Below are 25,295 nucleotides of genomic sequence, written 5' to 3'. Positions count from 1 at the left end.
TTGTTAGTTTTGATTAGTGTAGATTTCAAATACAAAAATCTGTTTATAAAACTTGTAGTAACGGTGCGATAATTGGTGGGTGCCACAAAATTTTGGCTGGTGTGCCACCAGTGCTACCAAGCAAAAATGTTCATTTCGAGCCCTATAATGTATAGTAAATATAGTTAAAATATTGTGAACAGCTTTTAAAAAACTTATTTTTATTATTGTTTGGATCTGCTTTGGTAGTGGGGGGGTCGAGAGTTCTTGGCGATCTTACATTGGGGGTCGCCGGTTTAAAAGTTTGAGAACCACTGCTGTAGACTATCGAAAAAAATTTGCTTAAAGAGTTAATAATTTAGTTTTTAAAAACATTAAAAACTCTTTTTATTCTAGCCAAAATAAAACAAATAAGACTTTCTCCGGAAGAAAAAATATTATCAGACATACTATGAAAATGTCCTTGCTCTGTTAACATCATTTTGGAAATATTTAAAAAAGAAAAAAAATCAAAGGGAGCTAATAGTTCTGACTTCAACTGTGTATATGTATGTGTGTATATATATATATATATATATATATATATATATATATATATATATATATATATATATATATATATATATATATATATATATATATATATATATATATATATATATGATGCATTTTTACAGCGGTTCAATTCAGAGGATGTTTTCATCCCTAACATAGCAAAAGGGTTGTGCATTCGAACAGTGCACAAGTGTTAAATATTATTTAATGTTAAAATGAAAAATTTGTTACTGATAATGAAATATGTACATGTTATTCAGATTACACAGGTTATTCATATTAGTGACATTAGCCATATTTTGTGCTAAAATGTTATCAGCATGGCTAAAATCATGCTAGCAACAAGCTAATCGTCATGCTAAAACATACTAGAAATTGTGATCATTTTAGTGACATAGTAGTGTTGTGAATTTCTCTATCTGGCTCAAATTCTAAGACGAGCCAAAAACCAGGGAGAACATTCGGGTATCTTCAAAGCAGAATCCTTTAATAAGAAAAACTCTGCGTCAATGTGGTGTCATCGAAAAAAATCTGTCCTATTGCAGCAGGCACTACGTTTTTATAGATATTACAGGCAGTGATGCATAGAGGTGGGGACAAACCTAAACAAAGCATGCAAATGAAGTGTTGTTGTCAGCAGGGTAAATTGCTTTTCCCCCAGCCCCAATCTCATCAGCATACAAGTACTCATTTATGATACATTTTAACATGAACAAAAAGCATGCAATTGAAGTACTGGAGACAGAACCCAAACTGCCACTTGACCAGCTTGAAAGTATCACTGGAAGAGAAAAAGAGACTTTGACATGATGCCTTTAGCATTTGCATCACTTTGGCACAGTGCTCAGGAAACCAAGAGACTTTAAGGTCTGTCACTTATAGCTAGAGTTTTGAATGAAATGAGCTAAAAAAACCAAAGAATATACCTTTTCAGTTATATATAGATTATTGCTAGTTTGGAACTAGATTATATACATTTAGATTTCCACAGTTGCAATATATGTGCTTAACGTGCAGACATGTTATCAGTTTTAAATGGCTAATTGTATGCTAGCAACAAGGTAAATCTCATGCTTTAACATACTAGCAACATGTTAATCATGCTTGTGACATGTTAGCTATGCATAATGTGCTGAAATGTTGTGTTTTAAATGGTTAAAAACATGCTAGCAACAAACTAAACCTTGTGCTAAAACATACTAGCAACATGGTAATCGTGCTAGTGAAATGTAAGCAGTATGTTATGTGCTAAAACATGTATCATAATATGAATAAAAATGACATTATTTACAGCTTTATATTAGTCTGGTGAAAAAGTTACTCAGTTCTCTAGATCATGACATGACTTGTCTTTCTAGATCTGCTGTTTTAACGGCGAGAGCTGGAGGTGATCAAATCTGTGTGCAAGTCCCTCCTGCTCTAGTGCAGAAGATCCTTTTGAACACACCCCCAGATAAACTACATAAGTCTGTTGGTGAGCTAATTCTTCTTTTCCCTCTCCTCTGGCATTTCCTTGTGATTGTATATTGGTACATTTTCTTATAGTTAATTTAAACAACATTGTGTTGTTTGTTCCTAGCCCCAGCATCTGAAGTGAGGTTCATCCAGGTAGTAGCTAACAGGATTAGCTCCATACTGAACCCCATGAAGAATACATTTCTCCTGACTGTCCGAAGCCATTTCCAGTGTGATGAAAACAGCATTCCTGTCATTCAGAACTTTTTATTGTTAGACTTCAGCTCACCAGAGACATGACGTCTATATAGATGATGCTATCTATTTTTGTTAACAATGATTAAACTGTCTGAGGTGCTACATGTCTGCTTTTTTAAAAAGCATGTATAATCTTGGCCCTGGATAAATTGTTGTAGAAAAAGGATGGATGGATGAGCATTTTTGCTCCATGCATTTTTAAAAAATGTTGCTAATGCTAAAATAAATAATATTAAAGAGACCTTATTATGCATTATAAAAGGTCATATTTTGGTTTTGGGGGTCTCCAACAACATGCTAATATGTATGCAAGGTCACAAAATACTTTCAGCGTCTTATAATATGCATTTATTTTTACCTAATTATCCCAACGACTCCAATATGATTTGTTTAGCGAGTCATTTGTTCCCAAACCCCTCCTTTGTGTAAGGCTAATCTGTTGTGATGAGTCGACTTGGTTCAGCGTAAGACAAAGAAAACTGCCCACCACAGTTAGGAAATAGCACACAGAGTATGTGAGAACCCAATGCAGGAGTGCAATAAAGCAATGCAGTTAAACACCAGCATTTACTTTACTCTTAAACCTAACCCCAAATAATAACAATGACACACATTCAGTATTAATCCACACAGTGCCAAAAGTTGAACTATTTTGAAAATTGAATGTGCCACTCGTGTGCAGGAACAGCTGAAGGTTGCAGAGGATTGCGAGTTCAGAACCGCATTTAAATCGGTAAAGGAAGAAGCACGCGTTGCATTTTCAACATGGTTTTGGACACAATATCTGAATAGCCAAATAAAGATTTAACCTGTGAGATGCATTACAAGCACTGATCTATAATAGATACATGCTTACATGCCATGCGGGGTGATTACAAGTTACAACACACTATTAAATACATATTTTGCAAACTACAGAAAATAGGACAACAATTTTAAATACATGTACGTTATGATAGGAAAAAGAAACTGGTCCATATGAACTGCAGCAGTTACTGACAAAGTCCCATACATAATATTCTCTGCTGCTCCTTCTTTAAAAGCAAATGGCCGATGAGTCCCGTGTTGCAGCGTAGGTTATTGTATCAATTATCAGAAAAATGACAGGAACAAACACAGCACTGGGTTGGCTATGGTATTGTTCTGAAAATGAACTTTAGCCCTTTATTCCCCGCAGTTAATCACCATCTGTCAATGATCGTCATCTACATATCATGATCTGTCCCGCGATACCCCACACTCTGCTAGTGTCTGAAGTGAAAGGCGCATTCACGTTTACCGGATCTGGCACCTCATATTTGGTGATTCATTTATTCAACTATGAGTCGACTATTTTGTTAAAGAATCAATCATTTTCAACATGGTGCACTTTCAGATTTAAACCTCAGCTGGATGTTTTCATTCACTTAGTGGTATGTTAAACTCTACATGAAAGGTCATTTTCATAATATGAGCTCTTTAAGAGACCACATGACATTCTTTGGATTCAAACAGGTTTATATACATTTTTAGACGACAAAATAACAATGTTTTAGTAAGAGGCTAAATTATCATATGCATTTGTTTATATGACAAAACATGTCTTTTTGACTCAAGAAGGTCCATTTAAGCTGCGAACAATTTATATCATGCTTTATCATTTCATATTTTATCATTTTATACAGTTATTTTGTAATTAATTCAGTTATAACCATAGCAAGTTATTGTCATCAAATTATTTAATTTTCAAGTATTTGTGAATTACTTTTGATTTAACATCAACATATTGCAATACAATACAATCACATAATATCAATGCTCTCCCACATTTTAAGCTATTAATAATGCCCTTATTTCCGTTTTTGGTATAAGATTGCAAAAGAATGGTTTGACTAGAATGTACAGTTTTTTACCATCATGCTGATAACTTTTTAGTCACTCGGCAGAACTAGTTCGAACCGCTGTCGTTTAAAACCCGTTCTTACATTTTGATTAAGTAAATAAATTGGTGAAATAACCTTTAAACCACAGCAAATGCAAAAAGAAAGAGAAAAAAAGATGCTCTAAATATGCACTAAGTGATAATACTTAATTTGGAAGGTTCAGCCTGTTAAAGACTAAAACAAATATTAACATTTTACTCAAACCCATAACTTTGAAATCCAGAAGAAGTGAAAATGGCCTTTTTCTACAGAAACGTCATATATTGTTCTTTTTTAGGTGTAAATGTTAGGTAGATATACATGTTTTTCTACTAAAATAGTAGAATTTAGTTGTGAGTATATTGGCCCTTTAGCGTACTAATTATGTACACCCAAATGTTTTAAGGAGTTTAGTCTCTAAATAAAACACTATGTTGGTTAAAGAAAATATAAAATAAGTATAATCTCAGACTTAAGCTGTTGTTGTTGTATTGTGATTTTTAATGCACCTTTTTAAACCTTTCAAAAGTCAATAGTGAAAACAGTTTTACACTTTACAGTATAAAGCATGTTGTATGATGTTATTAACTAATTATAGTTATGAAACAACACATCAGAACTGCATCAGAATTTATAGTCAAATCATACAGAACTTTGCTTTTGGCCTTTAGTTGAGGATAACTGCATTTCATGCAATAAGCGAAAAGACTACACCATCTGATATTTCGAGCCGGAAGTTTTGGAGAACATGCAAATCTGTTCCGCCTCATAACCAATCTAAACGCCCCTCGCACGTCATGTGATTGTGGAATTCCCCCCGAGTCTACTATTGCCCGAGTCGGGGCTTTCCACAGAGTAACAGAGCGATCAATTTGTGAACGGATCCAGGCGAATGGAGCATTGATTAAATGCTGAAAAAAAACTGCAACGGATTCACTGGATAAACGTTGTTTTGTTTATAGTCTTCAAACCTGTAATAATTTATTAACAGTGTTTAGTTGACTCGACGACGTGTAGAAACAACCCGACAATTAGTAAACACGACACAAGGTAAGTTTAATATACACTCATGTCAACATAGATTTGCATTATTACCGAACAGTTATTGTAGTAAAGCATGTCCCTTTTTAAGCAGCATAAAACTAGTCTGCTTTCTTTTTTGGAAATAAGGATTTAGTTTCTTAGTGCATCTATTTTAAGCTTGTTTTGAAAACATTACATTGCAGGGATGCTGTACGTTACAGTTCACATGGTGTCGAAGATATAGCTAACGTTAACGTGGGTTACTGCAAATGCATAATTAACAATTAAGTAATACAATAATGTTTAGTAATATCAGTTATGTGTTTTGAGTACTGCACAAGATTTGTCCCATAGGTTTTACCGCTGTTCGTGTTAGTCTGTGGGAAATTCCCATCAAAAGTCAGATGTACTTTTTGGATCTGACTTACAGGGGAATCACAAGCCATCATACAGCGTGTAATCACTCATCAGCTCCATCTTTTTCGGTCTGTCAGGAGCCCAGGTTCGGTTCGGATGATCCTGGAGAGCACAGAATGGCTGGAGCACTAAGGTACAGTTTTATCCACTATTGCTGTTTCAGTTTCTTGTGAGCTGTCAACATATGCAGCCTTTAATTGGGCATGGCTGGCCATCTCATCGTTTAGATGGTCATACATGCTGGCAGCTCACTCGGTCATGAGACTATGCATGCTTTAAGTTATTAAGGGTTTTTTCAAAAGTGATTACATTTGTAGACTAATTTACATGTCGAAACAGATGTAATTGTAATATGTAAATAAATAGGGTTTAGATACAACAGTTAACTATTACCATTGAATTGCCATTCAACATCATGTATGGAAGAGTTGAAACTGTTTATTTTTATTTTAAACATTGTGTCTGTTTGAAAGATTTTGGAAAGGTCTTTAATGCTAAGAACATTATAATGTGTGTTGTCCATGAGACAAACACCTTTTTACTATGAGTGTCAGTAAATTAAAATAACAGACTAAAATACCTTTTCTTATTCCAAAACTTTCTAAATGTTCAGTTTAAAAATCCATTAGATGTCGGTTTACATATATAATTTGCTTTTAATGTTGTTTGCATTTTATTCAGTTGGATTATGTAAAAAGTGTTCATCTCAAATAATTTTGTTGTCATCCTGGGCATTTTTCTGAAGCCTCTTGGTGGGCATCAGGTCTTTGTTTACATCTGCTGTTTTATGTCAAAACCATTTTAACATTGAGAATTTGTCTACTGCATTAGACTAAATGCTATTGTCATTTTATTTACACATTGACTTTATTAAATTGTTGTTGCTTTGATTTTTTTCCTGATCTCCTCAAATGGTTAAACTGACTGTAAATGTAACATTGTCTCACTTTTACATATTTCCTTTATGAATTTACCTGTTCATATTTGACATTATTGTAATTTAGGGGTTGTTTGACAGAAGTGAAGATGCTATCATTTCAAAGAAGAAGAACAGGATGTGGTTATGATCCAGTAAAAATTTACTCTTCTTTTTCTGACGTCAAAACTCACAGTTTAACTCAAACCGAGCCCTGACACCTCAGAAAGAAAATTCACAGTTTACTCTACTAGTTTTCCCATGGTTGTACGTGAAGAGCATCTAGTATTGTAGAGCTGTCTTGGTACAATTCATCCTAAAGAAATGGACACTTCCTCATTCCTGTCAGTGGCAGACTTAGAAAAAAACTTGTGCAATCCTGTTATCCAGTGTAATGAGGTGGAAATGAGGAGTAACTTTAATTCTGTCACGTGTTATAAGTATCATTTGGAGATCTTCATCATAATAGTCTATTTGATTTACAGAGGAAGTGCTTGAAGAGATTTGTGGCTGACTAACAGATGGGGGGCATTCCCTGACTTTCACCCCATTAACAGTTCTGTCTGACTAAGTCAGTTCCGCAGATTGTTTAATGAGAAATCTGTGTATTTTCAGTAAATTACACATAGGTGGATTTTTGGATTTTTTCAACAAAATATTGCTAAAAAGGCAATCATAGGAATTTTGTTTCAAAAGTACCTCAAAAGAAAGGAAGGGATTTAAAAGAGCATTTGGAAAGTTGAGGAAATTCAGATTTTAGAAGGTTGATGTCAGCATGTGAATTTTCTTGTACCTGCATTTCTCTGGATTTGACATCAGTGGCAGCAGTGAGCTGGTATTCTGGGGGCTTTCCTCTGTTTTTTTCACTGCTTTACTTCCTGGAAGTAGCAAGCAAGGGAGCCAGAGAGAGGGAGGGAGACATAATGCACATATCCGAGATCTGTCTGTAAAAGTGAAACAAACTCAGTTTTTGTGAGCCCTTTGTGTAAAACCGAGAGCCTCAGTCTCTACATTTGTTTGTCAGACAGGGTAAGTGTCCGTCTTTTTCTGTGTAGGTCACATCACTACCGTGGGGGAAAAACTGGGGAAATTAAATGCATGTGTCGGGGATTGCAGCTCAGTTAATGTTTTGATTCAGCACATTACCTGTTTTAGCGGCTGGCCTTGTGGGTTTTTTTGCAGTTCTGTGTTGGTGTCTGTGTGAGACAGTCTCAATAACAGTTTTCTCTTTTTTTCCACATTACAGCATGGATGATACGCATTATCAAATGAGATTTGTGGACAATGAGGTGAGCCACATTTTGTCATTTGCTGTAATTTCCTTACTACATGTTTTTTTTCATTTAGAAATATTTGTGATGTGCTGTGGATGGGAATCATATTGATTTATAAATTGGTATCAGTCAGTACTAGTTTAATTTTTATTGGTTATTTTCATATCTTTATATTTAGAAAACACTAATAATTAATTACGACTGTTATATGTAACATTTCCAAATTTCAGATTAAATATTCATATTGTATATTATATGACGCTTTAATATAAGAATCAGCTGACACTGAGATATTTTTCTGATATAAAAAGATGAAGAAATTTTCACAGTCTGCACATTTATGAGCAAGTCATATTGCAATTTTATCTTGATGCCTCATTCATGCATACCTTATGATGCGATGCCTAAATTTACTTGTAGTACTTCATTTTTTTGTTTTTAATTTACTGTATTTTGACAGAATCGTTTACAGTACATCAGCAGAATTATCCTCGTAACAAACTTTTTTTTATATAAAACTAGTTCATTGTTAATTTTCCTCCTCAGACATATTACCTTTGTCCTAAATAAATGTATGTTATACACACATAAATACGATATACACATACTGATGATGTACCCATGTCATTTTCAGCCGATACCGTTTATGGATATTCCATATATGCATGAAGCTTTTGAGGTGAAAAATGAGTCCTTTGTGCAAGAGACAGGTAAGCTAACAGTGTGCTTTATTAATGCTTTTTATGTCTTGCTTTGTGTTGTTCTTTTCATTTAACTGGGGGAAAATGCTGATTGTTAATTGCTGTATTTGTTTTTTTCAGTTGATGGCCCTTACATACAGATAATTGAGGAGCCAAAGCAGGTGGGATCTTCCAAACTATCTTCAAATGTTAAAAGTGATCAAATAATGTACAGTACATGTACAGTAAAGTCATTTTGTGAGCATGCGTCACTATATGTGCATATAATGTGGGATAATTCCAGAATGTATGTAATGGAATTCCCCAAAAAGAGGCTTTTATCAGTGAGGAAGGTGTTATGTAAATAACATTGTGTGTGTGTGTGTTTCAGAGAGGATTCAGATTTCGTTATGAATGTGAGGGCCCATCCCACGGTGGCCTACCAGGGGCCTCCAGCGAAAGGAACAGGAGGACATATCCCACTGTCAAGGTGAGAAACTATTATTATTATTATTATTATCATCATCATCACGTTGACTGCATATTTTTTGGAAAACATTCAAAAGTACAAGTAAAATTTCGTTTATTTTATCCAACTTAGGTCACCATAAATTGTACAAGAGTTAAAGTAAAGATAAGATTAAATTATACATTAACATTTAGTCATTTAGCAGAAGCTTTTACACACAAGAAGGATTAATTATACAAAGGAACTGTTTGTGCTCAGAGAATTAAATGCTAAAGTTAAGAGAGGGGAGATTTAAATAAAAAAAATTATGTTGAAATACATTGTTTTTTCAGATAAATGATATTACTTTATATTAATTTTAACAGATAATTCTAAATAGTTAAATATATCAGTTTCTGCAAAACTATGAAGGAGGTCAAAGTACAATAGTTGTGTATGACTATTATTGATATTAATATGACTTGATAAATTGATTAGTATTACTTGATGATTATTGTGATTATTATTATTTGCATTAATATGACTACTAATTAATGAGTAGCAATAACTATTGATCATCAAAGAACAGTAAATTAGCATATCATATTGATTTGTGAATTATCATGTGACACTGAAGAGTGGAGTAATAATGAAGACGTTCCTTTTGTTGTTGTTGTAATAATCCAAAATTTGTAGTTTTTACTCTACATTTGATCAAATAAATATCACAACATAGTACCATTTCTGTAAATTCAATCAATTAATAGTTCATATATTGACCACCCACATGTAAAGGACTATTTCTGTTTTATATGTTAAAGTATGTACTCAGAAATATACTGATTCATATATGATCATATTTCTCACTTTATTTAAATACTTAAATGTTTGATTAAAATGTAGAAATCTAAAATAAATAATATTACAATTATTCAAAAACTAAAGCTTACGGGTTCAATATTAAAATAAAACATAAAACTAACTACAATGCAAAATGTAACACTGTAATACATACTATACTATAATTACTAGTATTATTTTTATTATTATTAATATTATTAATATTAAAGCTATCACTGCCATCCAGTTCCCCACACCCACTTCTTTAATTGTCAACATTATTATTATTATTATTATTATTATTATTATTATTATTATTATTATTTCTTGACATGGATATGTGCTGGCTTCAAATACTATATCCATATTTTTATATGTGGCCATTGGGTTTTTTCCTCAATTATTTAATTTTATTTATTTATTTTCTGTTTGTTCATTAGCGCTTTTTATTTTCCATTCGTCTTCCTTCTTGTTTATGTGTATATAGTCACTGACTATACTTCATGTATTCTTTCAATCTATCCTTTTGGTTTTGCTCAACAGCATCATGAGAAAGATGAATGCTTTTTTTTGTTGTTATTCATGATGTAATACATTTTATTATTTTGAACTCTTAATTTTAACAGAGAATCCTAAATAGTCAAATATATCAGTTTCCACAAAACTATGAAGCAGGTCAAAAAACAATAGTTATATGACTAATAATGATTGAGTAGCAATAAATACTTGTCAAGTATCATGTGACACTGAAGAGTGGAGTAATAATGAATATGTTCCTTTTGTTGTTGTTGTAATAATCCAAAATGTATAAGTTTTTACTCTACATTTGATCAAATAAATATCACAACATAGTACCATTTCTGTAAATTCAATCAATTAATAGTTCATATATTGACCACATGTAAAGGACCATTTCTGTTTTACATGTTAAAGTATGTACTCAGAAAAATACTGATTCAAATATGATCATATTTCTCTCTTTATTTAAATACTTAAATGTTTGATTAAAATGTAGAAATCTAAAAGAAATAATATTACAATTCCAATATTAAAATAAAACATAACACTAACTACACTGCAAAATGTAACACTGCTGTAACACATACTATACTATAATTGCTACTATTATTTTTTGTATTATAATTATTATTAAACCTATTACTGCTGCTCATTTCCCCACACCCACTACTTTAATTGTAAATATTATTATTATTATTATTATTATTATTATTATTATTATTATTATCATCATTATTTCTTGACTTGGATATGTACTGGCTTCAAATATATGTGGCCATATAGTTTTTTAACTTATTTTATTTTTAGTTATTTATTTTCTGTTTGTTCGTTAGCACTTTTTTTCCTTCTTATTTATGTGTATATTGTTACTGTCCATACTCCATGTATTCTATCTGTCCTTTTGGTTGTGCTCAACAACAAAAAGCATGCATCGTTCTCATGATGCTGTTATTCATGTTTCTGTCTGCGTCATCGTAACGGCATTTAATATTGCGCTCACATAAATTACAAAATGTATTACCGTAAACAACGTATTTAGTGACATCACAAAATAATGGAGCATAATATGAAATGATAGACTATTTTTATTTTGTCCATACTACACATCGTCATATTGCACAGCCCTACTTAGTGAGCGGAATTTACTTTAAAATATAAAATCTTATCGATATTATAACGTTTTAACTTATCCACAGTTGTTAAACTTTGTGGGCAATGCTCGTGTGGAGGTTCAGCTGGTGACACACACAGACCCTCCTCGCGTTCACGCGCACAGCCTTGTGGGTCGACACTGTAATGAAAGCGGGGTCTGCACTATTGATGTCGGGCCTAGTGATTTCACAGCACAGTGAGTGAACGCCATTACTGCTCATATGATCTTTTTCCTCGTTATTATGATTGAGTTAGGTTGTCTGTGCAACTTTGTCATGTGCTGTTTGTGTGTTTATTGCGCAATCTGTGTCTAGATTCAGTAACTTGGGCATCCTGCATGTCACAAAGAGAGGAGTGGTTGAAGTCTTAACGAAAAGGCTGAAAGAAGAGAAGAGGAGGATGAAAGAGCCTGTAAATAAGTTTAGTGGTGAGAGTTATTTGATGATAACTGTTTAATTGTCTGTTTGCTGGTTGTGTCTTGTTTTGATGTAATGTTTCTTGTTTTTTTCACTTGTGCAGAAGCAGAGGAACATGCTCTTATGCAAGAAGCCAAAGAGTTGGGCAAAAGCATGGATCTAAACATTGTACGATTAAAGTTCACTGCTTACCTGCAGGACAGCAATGGGAGTTACACCAGAGCCTTGAAGCCTGTTGTGTCCAATCCTATATATGACAGCAGTAAGTCCTGCTACACAACATCAGACAATGAGTAAATTAAAAAGTTCATATACAGTTGAAGTTATTATTAGCCCCCATGAATTATTTCCCCCCCCCCCCCCTTTATTTTATTTCTGTTTAACGGAGAGGTTTTTTCCAACATATTTCTGAACATAATAGTTTTACTAACTCATTTCTAATAACTGATTTATTTTATCTTTGCCATGATGACAGTAAATAATATTTTACTAGATATTTTTCAAAACACTAGTATTCAGCTTAAAGGGCAATTTAAAAGCTTAACTAGGTTAATTAGGGTAACTAGGCAGGTTAGGGTAATTAGGCAAGTTATTGTATAACGATGGTTTGTTCTGTAGACTATTAAAAAATATATAGCTTAAAGGGGCTAATAATTTTGACCTTAAAATGTTTGTTTTTTTTATTAAAAACTGCTTTTATTCTAGCTGAAATAAAACAAATAAGATTTTCTCCAGAGGAAAAAATATCATCAGACATACCGTGAAAATTTCCTTGCTCTGTTAAACATCATTTGGGAAATATTTTAAAAAGTAATAATTATGACTTTAACTGTATATCATACCTTTTATGAATATAGTAGTATTTTATTCATATTCGGTACCAAATACTATTTCTATTATGCTTTGCAATTTTTTTGTTGTTGTTATTTTTATTATGTTATATTATATCATTATTATTATTATTAATAATTTCCCTAGTTTTTATTTTGAGTTTTTTATTTTCATTTCTTTTTGCAGAAGTATAAATTATAAATGCGAAATGTAATCTAATTAGGCTTGTAGAAAATTAAATATTTAATTTTAAATTTGACAAAATTAAATTAGTTTGTGCATAAAAATAATAATAATAAAAAGGTGCATTAAATTGATTAAAGAAATGCCAGTAAACACAATATTCTGACATAAATTAGTATTGTTTTACCCCCACAAAATGTATTGAAGTTTCCACAAAAATGTTGAGCATTACAGCTGTTTTGAGAACAAATAAGAATAGATGTTAAATAATTTATGTTTATAGATATTTATTACAGCATAGTATCAAGTCTCAAAACAATTTCTGAATGATCCTGTGACACTGAAGACTGGAGTAATTATGCTGAAAATTACATTGCAAATTAATTTACAAAGTTTATTTTTTTATTATTAAATGTTTATTTTAAAAAACTCAACAATAAAGTATTTACAATATTTATCAAATATATGGTGAAAATAGATCTTACTCTTAAGACAAGAACAAGAACAGTTAAGGGTAAAAAACTAATCTTGCTAATCTAGTCTTAAACTAATGTAAAATGTGTTGCTCTTTACCCAGAATCACCAAACGCTTCCAATCTGAAGATCTCTCGTATGGATAAAACCTCTGGGTCAGTGCTGGGAGGAGAAGAGGTCTTTTTGCTCTGTGATAAAGTTCAAAAAGGTTATTAGCTTATTAGGTTATTAGATTATGATCATTTTAGTAAGATATTCTACAACAGTTTAGATCAAATGCTGTTTCTGCTTCTTTGTTCTCCAGATGATATTGACATCCGCTTTTATGAGGAGGAAGATGACTGGGAGGCATTAGGAGACTTTTCTCCCACTGATGTCCACAAACAGGTGTGTTTTACAAATTAATGCATTCATGCAATTTTTGGATTGAGTAAATAGAAATAGCAGTCAACGTTTAAGGTGGATCAAAACCTTTTATCAAAGTCCTCCTCAAACTATTCAACGACACCCATTCTTGTCTTAGGGCAATTTTGAAAACGTTTTTTGATCCACATCAAATGTTGATTACTGAAGTCTTTTAGATACAACCTTCACTTACACAGGTTTTTTTTGTGTGTGTGTCAGTATGCGATTGTGTTTAAGACGCCTCCGTACCGCTGCACAGACATCTCGCGACCTGTCACAGTGTTTCTGCAACTTAAGAGGAAGAAGGGTGGCGACTGCAGCGAACCAAAGCAGTTCACATATGTCCCACACAATCAAGGTTAGTAGTGCTGTCCAGTATCACATTTAAAATGAGAGAATACAACAAACTGTTCTAACAAACTGTCCAGTGCCTTAATTGTTCTGCCCAGTTTTTGCTTTATTTTGTTTTATGGTGTCTGTTAGATTTTAAGATCACTCATTTAATGAAAAGTAGAGTCAAAATAATATCATATATTGTTTAATCACAATACTAAAATATCTTTTGTTTTTAAATATAAATAAAATAATGAAAAGTATAGTGAAATAATATTGTATAGTGATTAATCACAATTTAAATATTTACATATCATATTTAATTATTTAAATATGTATTTAAATCCCATCTCTGGGAATTAAAATATAAATTTAATTTAAATAAATTACATCTTGGTGAGCGTAAGTCTTTTTTTAACATTAGACACCCCAAAAGCTTTTCGATTAAATCTACACCTAATAAAACCTAATATAGTAATATGTTTTGAAATATTATTTAAACTTAAAATAACTTTTTGTGATCACTTCTGTTATTAAGGTCTGTATATATTATAGTTCCCCTTTTTTTCTTTCGTCCAGTGTGTTACTCTTTAAATGGTATCTTTTAGTTCCCTTTTTCTTCCTTCCAGTGTGTTACTCTTTGGATGCTTCTTTTAAGCCTTTATTTTCTTATTAACATTTAATTCATATTAAGTTACCATGTGCTTTATTCCGTGTGACTCCTTTTTTGCCATTGCTCTTATTATGGCTGTTATTATTTTTTCCCTATAGGTTATTGATTTACCATTCTTCTTCTTCGTCTTATTATTATTATTATTATTATTATTATTATTACCACCACTTCTCACATGTATTAGAAAGCTAGGGAGTAGTGCTGCAGAACATATAACATGTTTGTCTCTGATTTGATTTATGTCTATTTTTAATAAAAAAAATAAATAAACAAAATAATTTTCAAATCTTGTTTATTCTTTTTAATGTCAAAACTGATTTCTCAGCAGACTTTACTCATTCAGTCTTCAGTATCACATGATCGACTACAGATTTGCTGCTCAAGAAACATTTCTCATTATTATTATCGTAACTATAGAAACCAGTTGTGCAAAAGTCATTTTTTGACATTTTTGATCAGTTTAAAGCCGAAAGTCTCAGTTATAGCAAAAAATGACAATTCTGTCATCAGGTCATATTTACCCTTGACTTGCTTTAAACCTGTTTGAGTTTCTTTCTTCTGTTGAACACAAAAGAGATATTTGTAAACCGGTAACCATCGACCTCCATAGTATATGTTTTTCCTACTATGGACGTCAATGGTTACCAGTTCCCAACATTTTTCCAAATATCTTCTTTTGTGTTCAACAGAACAAAAAAAAAATCAAACTAGTTTGGAATACGTCAAGAGTGAGTAAATGATGACAGATTTATCATTTTTGGGTGAACTATCCCTTTAAATAACCCTGGAATATGAAATGATCTATTACATGTTTTTATTACCCCAGCTTTTTGCACAGTACCGCACATCATTGATCCATCCAATGACAATTTGTTTCCTGTTCACTTCCTAGACAAAGAAGAGGTTCAGAGGAAGAGGATGAAGGCTCTTCCAGAGCATTATAGTGGCTGGCGTGGAGGACCCCAGGGTGGAGCGGGGGCCTTTGGAGGACCTGGATCTGGAACAGGAGGAGGAGGAATGGGAGGAGGTGAGATATCCCACAAACTCAAAAGGCTACGCATTTTCAGTTCAATTATTTATTTTATCTGTCAGCAGTAGTGCTCATATAGTTATCTTTTGATGCCTGTAGGTTTCCCTTTTAATACGATGGATAATTCAGCGTTTTATGTTGGTGGATGTGGAGGATATGGTGGAGGTGCACAAATGTCTGACTCCCCTCCTCAAACTGATGGAGCAAACACACAGTCTCAGCCGAACTCTCAAATACGACAACAGCTCATTCAGATTGGTGAGTGTCATTTTATTTCAGCTATCATTAAAGGGATGGTTCACCCACATATTTATGCTTCCTCACCATTACTCACACTCAAGTGGTTTAATTTATACATTTCTTTCTTCGGTTGAACACAAAAACAAGATATTCTGAAGAATGTTCAGGGAAATACAGCCATTGACATGCTTTTTTAGCCTTCGGAATGTATTTCTTTGTGTTCAACAGAAGAAAGTAAACTCAGATTGAGGATGAACAAATGGTGATAGAATCTAGATTTTTAGGTGAAGTATCCCTTTAAACTCAAGACATTTGTAGTGTTCAGTCATGCATGTTTCCTTCTTGTTGTTTTCACTCACAGCTCTACACAATCGTGCCAATTTGGCGGCAAAATGCAATGCTCGTGCTTTATTACAGTACAGCAGCACAGGAGATGCGCGCCCCCTGCTGGCGCTGCAGAGACATCTGTGTGGCGTGCAAGATGAAAACGGAGACACGTACGTCTTTTCTCTGCTTTTTTAGCTTCTATTTGCTCTCTGTGATTTAATATCTTGATTCATATTTATCTACTAAATAAATACATCTTGATTAATTTATCTACTAAATGCATCTAAATTAAATTATTACAATATAGTGAGTTTAATTGAAATATACATATGTACTTTTGTAGTTTGAGTTTGTTTTAAACTATTGTATTTAATTTCCAATAGGCCTCTCCACTTGGCCATTATTCACCAGAAAACTGTTGTGGCGGAACAGCTTATTCAGGCCTTGAACAGCAGCCCACAGCAGAAGTTCTTCAACAAACTCAACAAGCTCAGTCAGGTAATTTACAATAAATATGCTGTAAAAACACTTTCAAAATTCTGATTATTATTTTATTTTATTATTTATATGTCATAAATATATAGCATTTTATTATTCTTTTTTTACATTCTACTTTCTTTCATCTCCAGGCTCCATTGCATCTGGCTGTGATCACAAAGCAACCCAAGTTAGTAGAGAAGTTGATGAAATCGGGTGCAGACCCGAGTCTGCTGGACCGAGAGGGCCGGACAGCGCTTCACTTGGCCGCACACACTGGTGATGATGCCATACTACGACTGGTTCTGAGCCTGCTAGGAGAGCACTACTCCCATTTAATAAACAGCGCTGACTTCACAGGTGAGACATACACCTTCTCTTAAAATGTCTTTTAAGGTTGCATGTGGAATTTTGAAGCACGTATTGATTTTTTTTCCCCATTTACAGGTCAGTATCCAGTCCATCTCGCTGTGAAGAAAGACGGAGAGCGTTGTCTGCGATTGCTGGTAGAAGCAGGAGCAAAGATTAACATGCCAGAGCAGAAAAGTGGCTGCACTGCACTGCACCTGGCAGTGAGGGACAACCTGTTAAAACTGGCCTGTAATCTCATCACTGAGGTAAATATGTTGGACCATTAAGAATTCTCATAGTCCTGTGGTCAGTTACAGTTAGATGTACTTGTTATACTACTATTAGGAGTCCGGTTTACCAAGTAGAAAATGTGTATAGTACAATTTATGTAGTTAAAAGCTCTTAAAGTAAATATCTCTTAATATTATCTTCAATGTTGAAAACTATCCTGTTTAATATTTTTGAGTTTTACTCTAATGAATATAACATTCAAAACAATAACATTTATTTGAAATAGAAACGTTTGCAATGTCTGTTAATTGATAACGTCATGCTTCCTTGCTAAATGAAATGACTATTTTCTTAAAGAACATATTTTCTGACCCCAAATTTTGGAACAGTACTGGAAACAAGCCTAATTTGCATTTGGGGGTTTTCTTTTCCATTTTTATGCAAACTTTGGAAAGATTCACTACACGGCTAATGTTCTCCTATATTTAGTACAGAATACAGCCACCACCTGTGTTTTGTTTTCAACATTAAATGTTTGTTCTGTTACAGCTGAAGGCTGATGTGAATGCCTGTACCTACGGGGGCAACAGTCCTCTTCATTTAGCTGCCAGTCAGGGCTCTCCACATCTCTGCTCCATGCTGATCGCTGCAGGTATTTTACAAACCTCCTTTCCTATGAATGTAATGCAAATATCAGATACCAGTGCCAAGTGATCAAGAACAAACTCATGTTGTTATGGTATTAAATCTTTCTATATACAGTCATAGGGTTGTAGTTAAAAAAATGTGTTATTGTTTTACCTGAGTCTTGGTCTTAAACACACTTTTTAAATCTTAATGGGGGGAAAAAAAGGATGCTCAGAGATTGAAATCCTGGTCAATACAATTACTCTTAATATTATGCAGAAACCAATTCCCAATATATATAGGCAAATTAATAGAAATGTTGATATTAATGTTTTTAAGCTTAACTACAGAGACCAAACTGAACCACATCGTGGACTATTGATTTTTATTTTTAAACCTTAACTGAAAAAACAAGAAAATGTCTAGATTTTTCTGTTATTTACAAATTACTATTATGAAGTCCATTTTATATCACGTTGAAAAACACTGCCAGCATCTTGCCTTCCCAATCCTATAAACCTCTAAGTGTGGATCTGCAGCGTGAATCTCATCACGTCATGTGGAAGGCCAGTAGCACACATCTAAAATGAAATAAATCATCATTTATCTGCCGATACTAGTACCCACAAAGCTTTCTTTCAACTGATATTGATGTGACCGCCAATATTTGGTACATCGCTAGCAAGAATAGTATTAAAAGCAGCGCTGATAAATTTTTTTGTAGTATTTCCAATTCAAAATGACATCTGTACTAGCCATTTTTGGTAAATAATACTGAACGAATCCTATCTGTAAGTAACATAAAGTTTAAAATCAGTCAAATATTGTCGTCTTTGTTTCAGGTGCTGATAAACGCATAGAGAACGACGAGCCTCTTTTCCTGAGCTCGTCTTCCTCAGATGAAGATGAGGAGAGCGAGAAGAAGCTCTCAGAAGACATGGTTCAGCAAGTTCACTGCTTGTCGATATCATCCGAGAGAGGAGTGTTTAATCCACGAAAGCGACCTGCTGCAGGACACACTCCCTTTGACCTGGCCAAATCCCAAAAGGTTTGCATTTGCGTATTTATCATACAGTGAGCAGGTGGATGAATAAATGCATGTCACAGATTTAACCTTTTAAATCTCCGTCATCTTCCACAGGTTAGAGATTTATTAGATGGCAGGAAAGGCCCCAAGCCCAATTCACTCAGCCCTAAGAGGATTAAAATAAGCACAGAAGAAGGTAATAAACTCAGATAGCGTTCTATATGTGCTCACATGCTCCTGCTTCTAGCATATGTGGCTGATATGGACTTGTCTCGCTGCAGTAAACCAGGATTTGAACAATGAGGTGCTGAGCAAACTGTGTGGGATTCTAATTCATGACGATGTACCTTGGAGGGAACTGGCTGAAAAACTGGGTATGCTGACACTTACCCATCTGTACCAGGACAGCGCTTCACCCTGCCAGAAGCTGCTTGAAAGCTATCAGGTAAGCGACTGTTATTGGTAAACTGATAGCAGGATAGACAAACTCACAATTCGTCACCTCAGAATTATAAGGTTCTTACTGCGTTCTGAATAATTTTGAGATATTGAGCTGCAAAGTTTTTCCCTTCCATAGCAAACAGTATGTGTGAAACCTTTGTTATTTAAATAAAAAGTCTTAAAATGTTAACAACTTATAAAAAACATCCCATAATGTAAATAAGTTGTCATTTAATAAGACTATGTCAATAACTCAATTTTGACAAAAATGTCAGATAGAACCTTTTAATTCTAAGGTGACGAATTATCAAAATGTTCCTCTGTAGTTTTATGCACTGGTAGAGTAGAAACAACATATGTTGTGTCATAAATGACATATGCTATATACACTATGGAGTTACACACTGTAGTTCTTATTGCCTCCTCCACTGTCTGGATATATAATTTATGCTTAAAAGCAGCATAGAATAGTGCACAAGTACACAAATTAGGGCAAACCTGCTGTTTAGTGTACAGTGCTCAGCATAAATGAGTACACCCCTCACAAATCTATCTAATATATAAATATGTTCTATAGGATGCTATACAAGTTTATATTTGTGCAGATACATTAGTTTAGTCAGTACTGAAGACAAATCTGGAGCTAATATAACAAAATAACTCACCGGTTCAAAAATGAGTACACCCAAATTTCTACAGTATGTTAGGGAAAATATTAAATACTAATTTTAACAAGGGGAAAAATTAAGAGAAACTAAAAATTAAAAAAAATTAGTTGAAGGTTTTGCAATACTTGAATTTAAATGTATTATCTTTCTATTTCTAAAGATTTTTGGTGACAAAAATATTATTTTAATCATAATTAATAAATTATGCTCAATAAATCTGCTTTGTTCAAATGCACTAAAATATATTACCTTTATTCACTGAGAAATGGATAAAAATACGCATTTTCAAAATGGGGAGAACTCAATATGCTGAGCACTGTAGCTTTAACGTTTCTTTACTCACCACTTAACTGCTAAATTTATAAATAATATGCAATAAATTAATAAATGAATCTAGAATTTGTTTATACATTATGCAAAATAATCTTTACATGTAGTAATATTTTTGTTTATAACACATAATTAAGAATGAGGTCATTGAGCGTCTTCCCATTTCACAAGTCTAACTTTTTCTCAGAATTGTCAGTCCACTTTGAAAAGGATAAATTCACAATATGAAGTTTATTTATTGCAGATCTTTAAAAAAGTTAAACTCTGTAAAATGAAAAACAGTTCAAATTGTTGGAAATTTCCAAATGGTGACTTTTATTACTTTTAGTTAGAAATGCAAGATCTAAAAAACAATCCTGAGAAGAAAAGTGGAAATGGAAGAGTTTTTCTTAAAATTGTGAGATAAGAACAATTCTGAGAAGAAGTCAGAAGAATTGTGAGATTTTTATCGCAAAAATGCATGATAAACTAACTAATCAAGTGTGCATCGCTGTTCTGAGAAAAAAGGAGGGAAAACTGATATTAAGTCAGATTTGCAAAGTATAAACTCAGTACTGCAAGGTTGTATTTTACAGTTTCTTTTTCACAGAACTGTGGAATTATTTTAAGCAACTACATGAACATTTAAAAAAACAATGAATTACTTGAAGCAACTAAATAAATCTGTAGACTGTATTTATTGGGTTCTTCCTTTTAGTATGTTTTGAATTCACACATCCTTTATCTGCTGTCATCTGATCTAAATGCTTTAATAAGTTTGTGTATGTTTTCAGTTGAGTGGTGGTCCTGTTGATGCCCTGGTGGAGGCGCTGCAGGCTCTGGGTGTAAGGGAAGGAGTGAGGCTGCTGAGAGATAGTCAACCCAAAGAAGACAAACAGAGCTCAGGTAAACACACAAATCAACACAAGCAAAAAAAGCTAAACACTTTAACACTTCTAAATCAGGCAGATCTCTGTGCACTCGAATATCTGAGCAGATTTTTTCCTCAAACCAATTCCATTTTATAGCTACCACCCTATAATTGTGAACACACACACACACACACACAATTGTCTATAAGCCATGCATTCGTACATAAACATCCTAAAAGCGCAAAAGAAAACTCGTGTTGTTCTGTGTAAGTTCAGTTGTTTCAGTGAAGAAGCATAAAGCAGTTTGATTTGTATATTTTGCATATTTTTTTCATTATTTTGAGGACCTTATTCTTCACGTACGAGTGAACACAGCTATTGGAATTGTTTGGCTTGAGACTTCTAGTCTCATGCACTTCTATTGATTTTTAGATGTTAAAAACAGCTTGATCTGCTGCTTCATGTTGCAAACTGATATTTTCTTATGATATTCTTCTTCTTTTTATCTATAGTCATGAACGCCTTTGTTTTTAGAGCAAGAAGTTTAATCGTTTTCTACTGTTTATTATTCCTTAGTCATGTCTCCCATAGGCGCCTGAATTAGAAGTTCTAAAACAATCGCAAAAACGAGCAGTGTTTATAGGTGTAATATCAACCTTATTTACAGAAAAAAATATTTATATTATATCTCTTTAAATAAAGCAATCAGAAAAGACTGTAAATGCTACAAACTCATCTAAAAAGTGAACAATAATAATCAAATAATCTATGATCGTTTTTTTTAAATCACAAATGCGAGTATGAATTTTTTTTTTTTTGCACCATCAGAATATTTAGACTGTTGAACGCATGGTGTTCAACTTTACACACTTATTTTATTCAGTTAAATAAGTGCATCATCCAGGTATTTAAAGTGCATTTATTCCTTATAGAATTTTTGCTGTGAATGCACTACTTACACTATTTATACTACACTAACTGACAAAAGACTTGTCATCGATACCAGTTGTAAGAGCAACAAATAATAACTTGACTTCTAGTTGATCATTTGTAAAAGTGGCAGAAGGTAGATTTTTTCCGATGAATCATCTGTTGAACTGCATCTTAATCATCACAAATACTGCTGAAGACCTATTGGAACCCGCATGGACCCAAGATTCTCGAAGTTATGGTTTGGGGTTACATTCAGTATGGGGGCATGCGAGAGATCTGCAGAGTGCATAGCAACATCAACAGCCTGAGGTTTCAAGACATTTGTGCTGCCCATTACATTACAAACTACAGGAGAGGACAAATTCTTCAGCAGGATAGCGCTCCTCAAAATTCAGCCTCCACATCAAAGTTCCTGAAAGCAAAGAAGGTCAAGGTGCTTCAGGATTGGCCAGCTCAGTAACCAGACATGAACATTATTGAGCATATCTGATGTAAGATGGAGGAGGCATTGAAGATGAATCCAAAGAATCTTGATGAACTCTGGGAGTCCTGCAAGGACACTTTCTTTGCAAGGACTCAAATAACTTATCGATAAAATCATCTGGAATGGCAGAGGTGTATGGATGCAGTCCTCCAAGCTTAAGGGAGTCATACACAATATTAATTCTTTTCCACTGCATCATGACTTAATATTCTATACTGCACATTATTTTTGTTAAGTGACAAGACTTTTGTCTAAGCAAAGTCAGACCTTACTGTCGTCAATAAAAAATTAAAAATCAAGGCACGATCATATTTTATTTTGGTAAAATAAACATAATCTAGAGGCCTTTGCCTTTCATATAAGCCACTTTTAATACCAAATGGTCAACTAGAAGTCAAGCTATTATGTGTAGTTCCAAAAACTTGGATAGGTGACAAGACTTTTGTCAGGTAGTGTACATGGTGTAGAATAGAGCCTAAGTAAACACCTCTTATGTTGGCACATAGTTGGTGATTAAATTAAATTGTGATAATAATCAAAGGCCTCTTTCTTTTTTCTATAAGACTCCACAGAGGACAGTGGTTTCGGCAGTCAGTCTATTGGAGAGGAGATGGCAAATCCTGCAGTGGCCAATCACTGATCATCAGGATCTATTCAACACGGACAACTTGGCACTTTATTAGTTTACTGGTTCATCAGGAGCAAACCGGTGGACAGTTCATCATCTCAATAAGGAAATGCTGCACGTCAGAGAAAGGATTGAAAAGAGCAGTTTTGAGGTCAAGATCTCTCAATGGTATTACATAACAATAAGACATGTAAAGAATCGGTTGCTTCAAGATACTCAAATCTCTGCGGTCTGGAGTGAAGCTTCTTTTCTGCAGACAATTCACTGCTTGTATCTTATCCTCAACGACAGCAACAAAAACCATCTGACTTTACAGTAATTTAACAATAATGCGACTGTCATTTTCTAGCACAGCTGTAACCTTGACATGTTTGTAGAATGTACTGATATGAATATTTCTTGTCAGCCGTCATTTGATATAATATGCAAACTAAAAAATATGCATAGGTGAGATGCATTTTAAATCATTTCACTTCATTTCTCTGATACATCTGAAGACTTATGCTGTTTATTTATGTACATTTTTTATGTTGCAGTTGTGTGTTTCTTTAGAAGATGCTGAAGTAAATATGTTTGTTTTAATAAAGATATTTCATTATTCTTTGTCATTAGACTGGATCGATTTCCCAGAATTCATTCATTCATTGTGATGATTGTTTTAAGCTTCAATTCATCATCTTAGAATGATTTGTGAAAGAATCGCACTGAAAAGTAAACTATTGCCTAATGCAAATTCAACTTTGGATTAGCACAACATTTCAAACGTATTAAGTTATTTTAAATGTTAATATTTCACTGTTCACTGTTAAATAAATGCAGCCTGTGTGAATAAAAGAAAAATTGGCCTAAAATTGAAAATGTTATTTTAAATTGTAATAATATTTCACTTCATTGCTGTTTGTAGTTTGTTTTAATAAGTTAATGCAATATTGATGAGAATGATGATAAACATATTAATTATTTATTTATTTAACATATGAAGTATATGGAATGTTGTTAAAGTCTACTGTCCGTTATACTGTAAAACATTTATGGTGAACTAAAATTGACTAATTTCCCTACATTGCGTTTTAGAATATATTTGAATTTTAATAATTTTCCATACCATATTGTTTTTACTGTATTTTGCTCAAATAACTGCAGCCTTTGATTATTATTATTATTATTTTTAAATCAGAGTAACCCCAAACTTATTTTAATATTTATTTAAAACATAAATATACAGACAAACATTTATAATAAACTAAAATATACTTCACTAAGAGCAGCACGGCAGCTCAGTGGTTAGCACTGTCACCTTACAGCAAGAGGCCAGTTGACATTTCTGTGTGGAGTTTGCATGTTTTCCCTGTGTTTGTGTAGGTTTCCTCTGGGTGCGCCGGTTTCCCCCACAGTCTAAAGACATGTGCGTACTAAATTGACCCTAGTTTATGAGTGTGTATGTGATTGTGAGTGTATGGGTGTTTCCCAGTACTGGGTTGCTGCTGTGTAAAACATATGCTGGAATAGTTGGCAATTCATTCCACTGTGGCGGCCCCTGATAAATAAAGCCGGAGGAATTAAGCCAAAGGAAAATGGATACCTCACTAAATATACATTTACTTCTGCTCAATAAATGAAGTAATGTTAAGCAGAAGAGACTGAAAAAACTTTAATTTAACCCCACAAGAAGGTCGCTGTTTTGAGCCCCGGCTGGGTCAGTTGGCATTTCTGTGTGGAGTTTGCATGTTCTCCCTGTGTTTGTGTAGGTTTCCTCCGGGTGCGCCGGTTTCCACAGTCCAAAGACATGTGCGAACTAAATTGACCCTAGTTTATGAGTGTGTATGTGATTGTGAGTGTATGGGTGTTTCCCAGTACTGGGTTGCTGCTGTGTAAAACATATGCTGGAATAGTTGGCAATTCATTCCACTGTGGCGGC

The 25,295-nt window shown here is 33.6% G+C and overlaps 1 protein-coding gene across 3 annotated transcripts in view; it reads left to right on the top strand.

Moving 5' to 3' along the window:
* The window catches only part of LOC130239532 (nuclear factor NF-kappa-B p100 subunit-like), a 37,280-nt gene extending 13,287 nt beyond the window's left edge, over nucleotides 1-23,993 (top strand). Inside the window, exons 8-33 of one of the 3 annotated variants that reach the window (XM_056470782.1) lie at nucleotides 1,893-2,008; nucleotides 2,114-2,142; nucleotides 5,147-5,198; nucleotides 5,643-5,721; nucleotides 7,751-7,793; nucleotides 8,413-8,488; nucleotides 8,600-8,640; nucleotides 8,850-8,948; nucleotides 11,462-11,613; nucleotides 11,732-11,844; nucleotides 11,937-12,095; nucleotides 13,425-13,529; nucleotides 13,626-13,708; nucleotides 13,946-14,084; nucleotides 15,625-15,759; nucleotides 15,862-16,020; nucleotides 16,364-16,499; nucleotides 16,713-16,827; nucleotides 16,959-17,166; nucleotides 17,254-17,423; nucleotides 17,938-18,040; nucleotides 18,858-19,063; nucleotides 19,157-19,238; nucleotides 19,324-19,487; nucleotides 21,255-21,366; nucleotides 23,313-23,993. In XM_056470782.1, the coding sequence (XP_056326757.1) occupies nucleotides 1,893-2,008; nucleotides 2,114-2,142; nucleotides 5,147-5,198; nucleotides 5,643-5,721; nucleotides 7,751-7,793; nucleotides 8,413-8,488; nucleotides 8,600-8,640; nucleotides 8,850-8,948; nucleotides 11,462-11,613; nucleotides 11,732-11,844; nucleotides 11,937-12,095; nucleotides 13,425-13,529; nucleotides 13,626-13,708; nucleotides 13,946-14,084; nucleotides 15,625-15,759; nucleotides 15,862-16,020; nucleotides 16,364-16,499; nucleotides 16,713-16,827; nucleotides 16,959-17,166; nucleotides 17,254-17,423; nucleotides 17,938-18,040; nucleotides 18,858-19,063; nucleotides 19,157-19,238; nucleotides 19,324-19,487; nucleotides 21,255-21,366; nucleotides 23,313-23,389 (2,953 nt within the window). In that variant the 3' untranslated portion in view covers nucleotides 23,390-23,993. Of the gene's footprint in view, nucleotides 1-1,892; nucleotides 2,009-2,113; nucleotides 2,143-4,994; nucleotides 5,199-5,601; nucleotides 5,722-7,750; nucleotides 7,794-8,412; nucleotides 8,489-8,599; nucleotides 8,641-8,849; nucleotides 8,949-11,461; nucleotides 11,614-11,731; nucleotides 11,845-11,936; nucleotides 12,096-13,424; nucleotides 13,530-13,625; nucleotides 13,709-13,945; nucleotides 14,085-15,624; nucleotides 15,760-15,861; nucleotides 16,021-16,363; nucleotides 16,500-16,712; nucleotides 16,828-16,958; nucleotides 17,167-17,253; nucleotides 17,424-17,937; nucleotides 18,041-18,857; nucleotides 19,064-19,156; nucleotides 19,239-19,323; nucleotides 19,488-21,254; nucleotides 21,367-23,312 lie in introns of those variants that run through there. The other 2 variants (XM_056470781.1, XM_056470779.1) reach the window with 2 other exon arrangements.
* Nucleotides 23,994-25,295: the final 1,302 nt, after the last annotated feature.

Source organism: Danio aesculapii, chromosome 13 (genome assembly GCF_903798145.1).
Source record: "Danio aesculapii chromosome 13, fDanAes4.1, whole genome shotgun sequence".
Taxonomy (NCBI): Eukaryota; Metazoa; Chordata; class Actinopteri; order Cypriniformes; family Danionidae; genus Danio; species Danio aesculapii.
The sequence above is the reverse complement of the archived record's forward strand: the minus strand, read 5'-3'. Positions and strand labels throughout refer to the sequence as shown.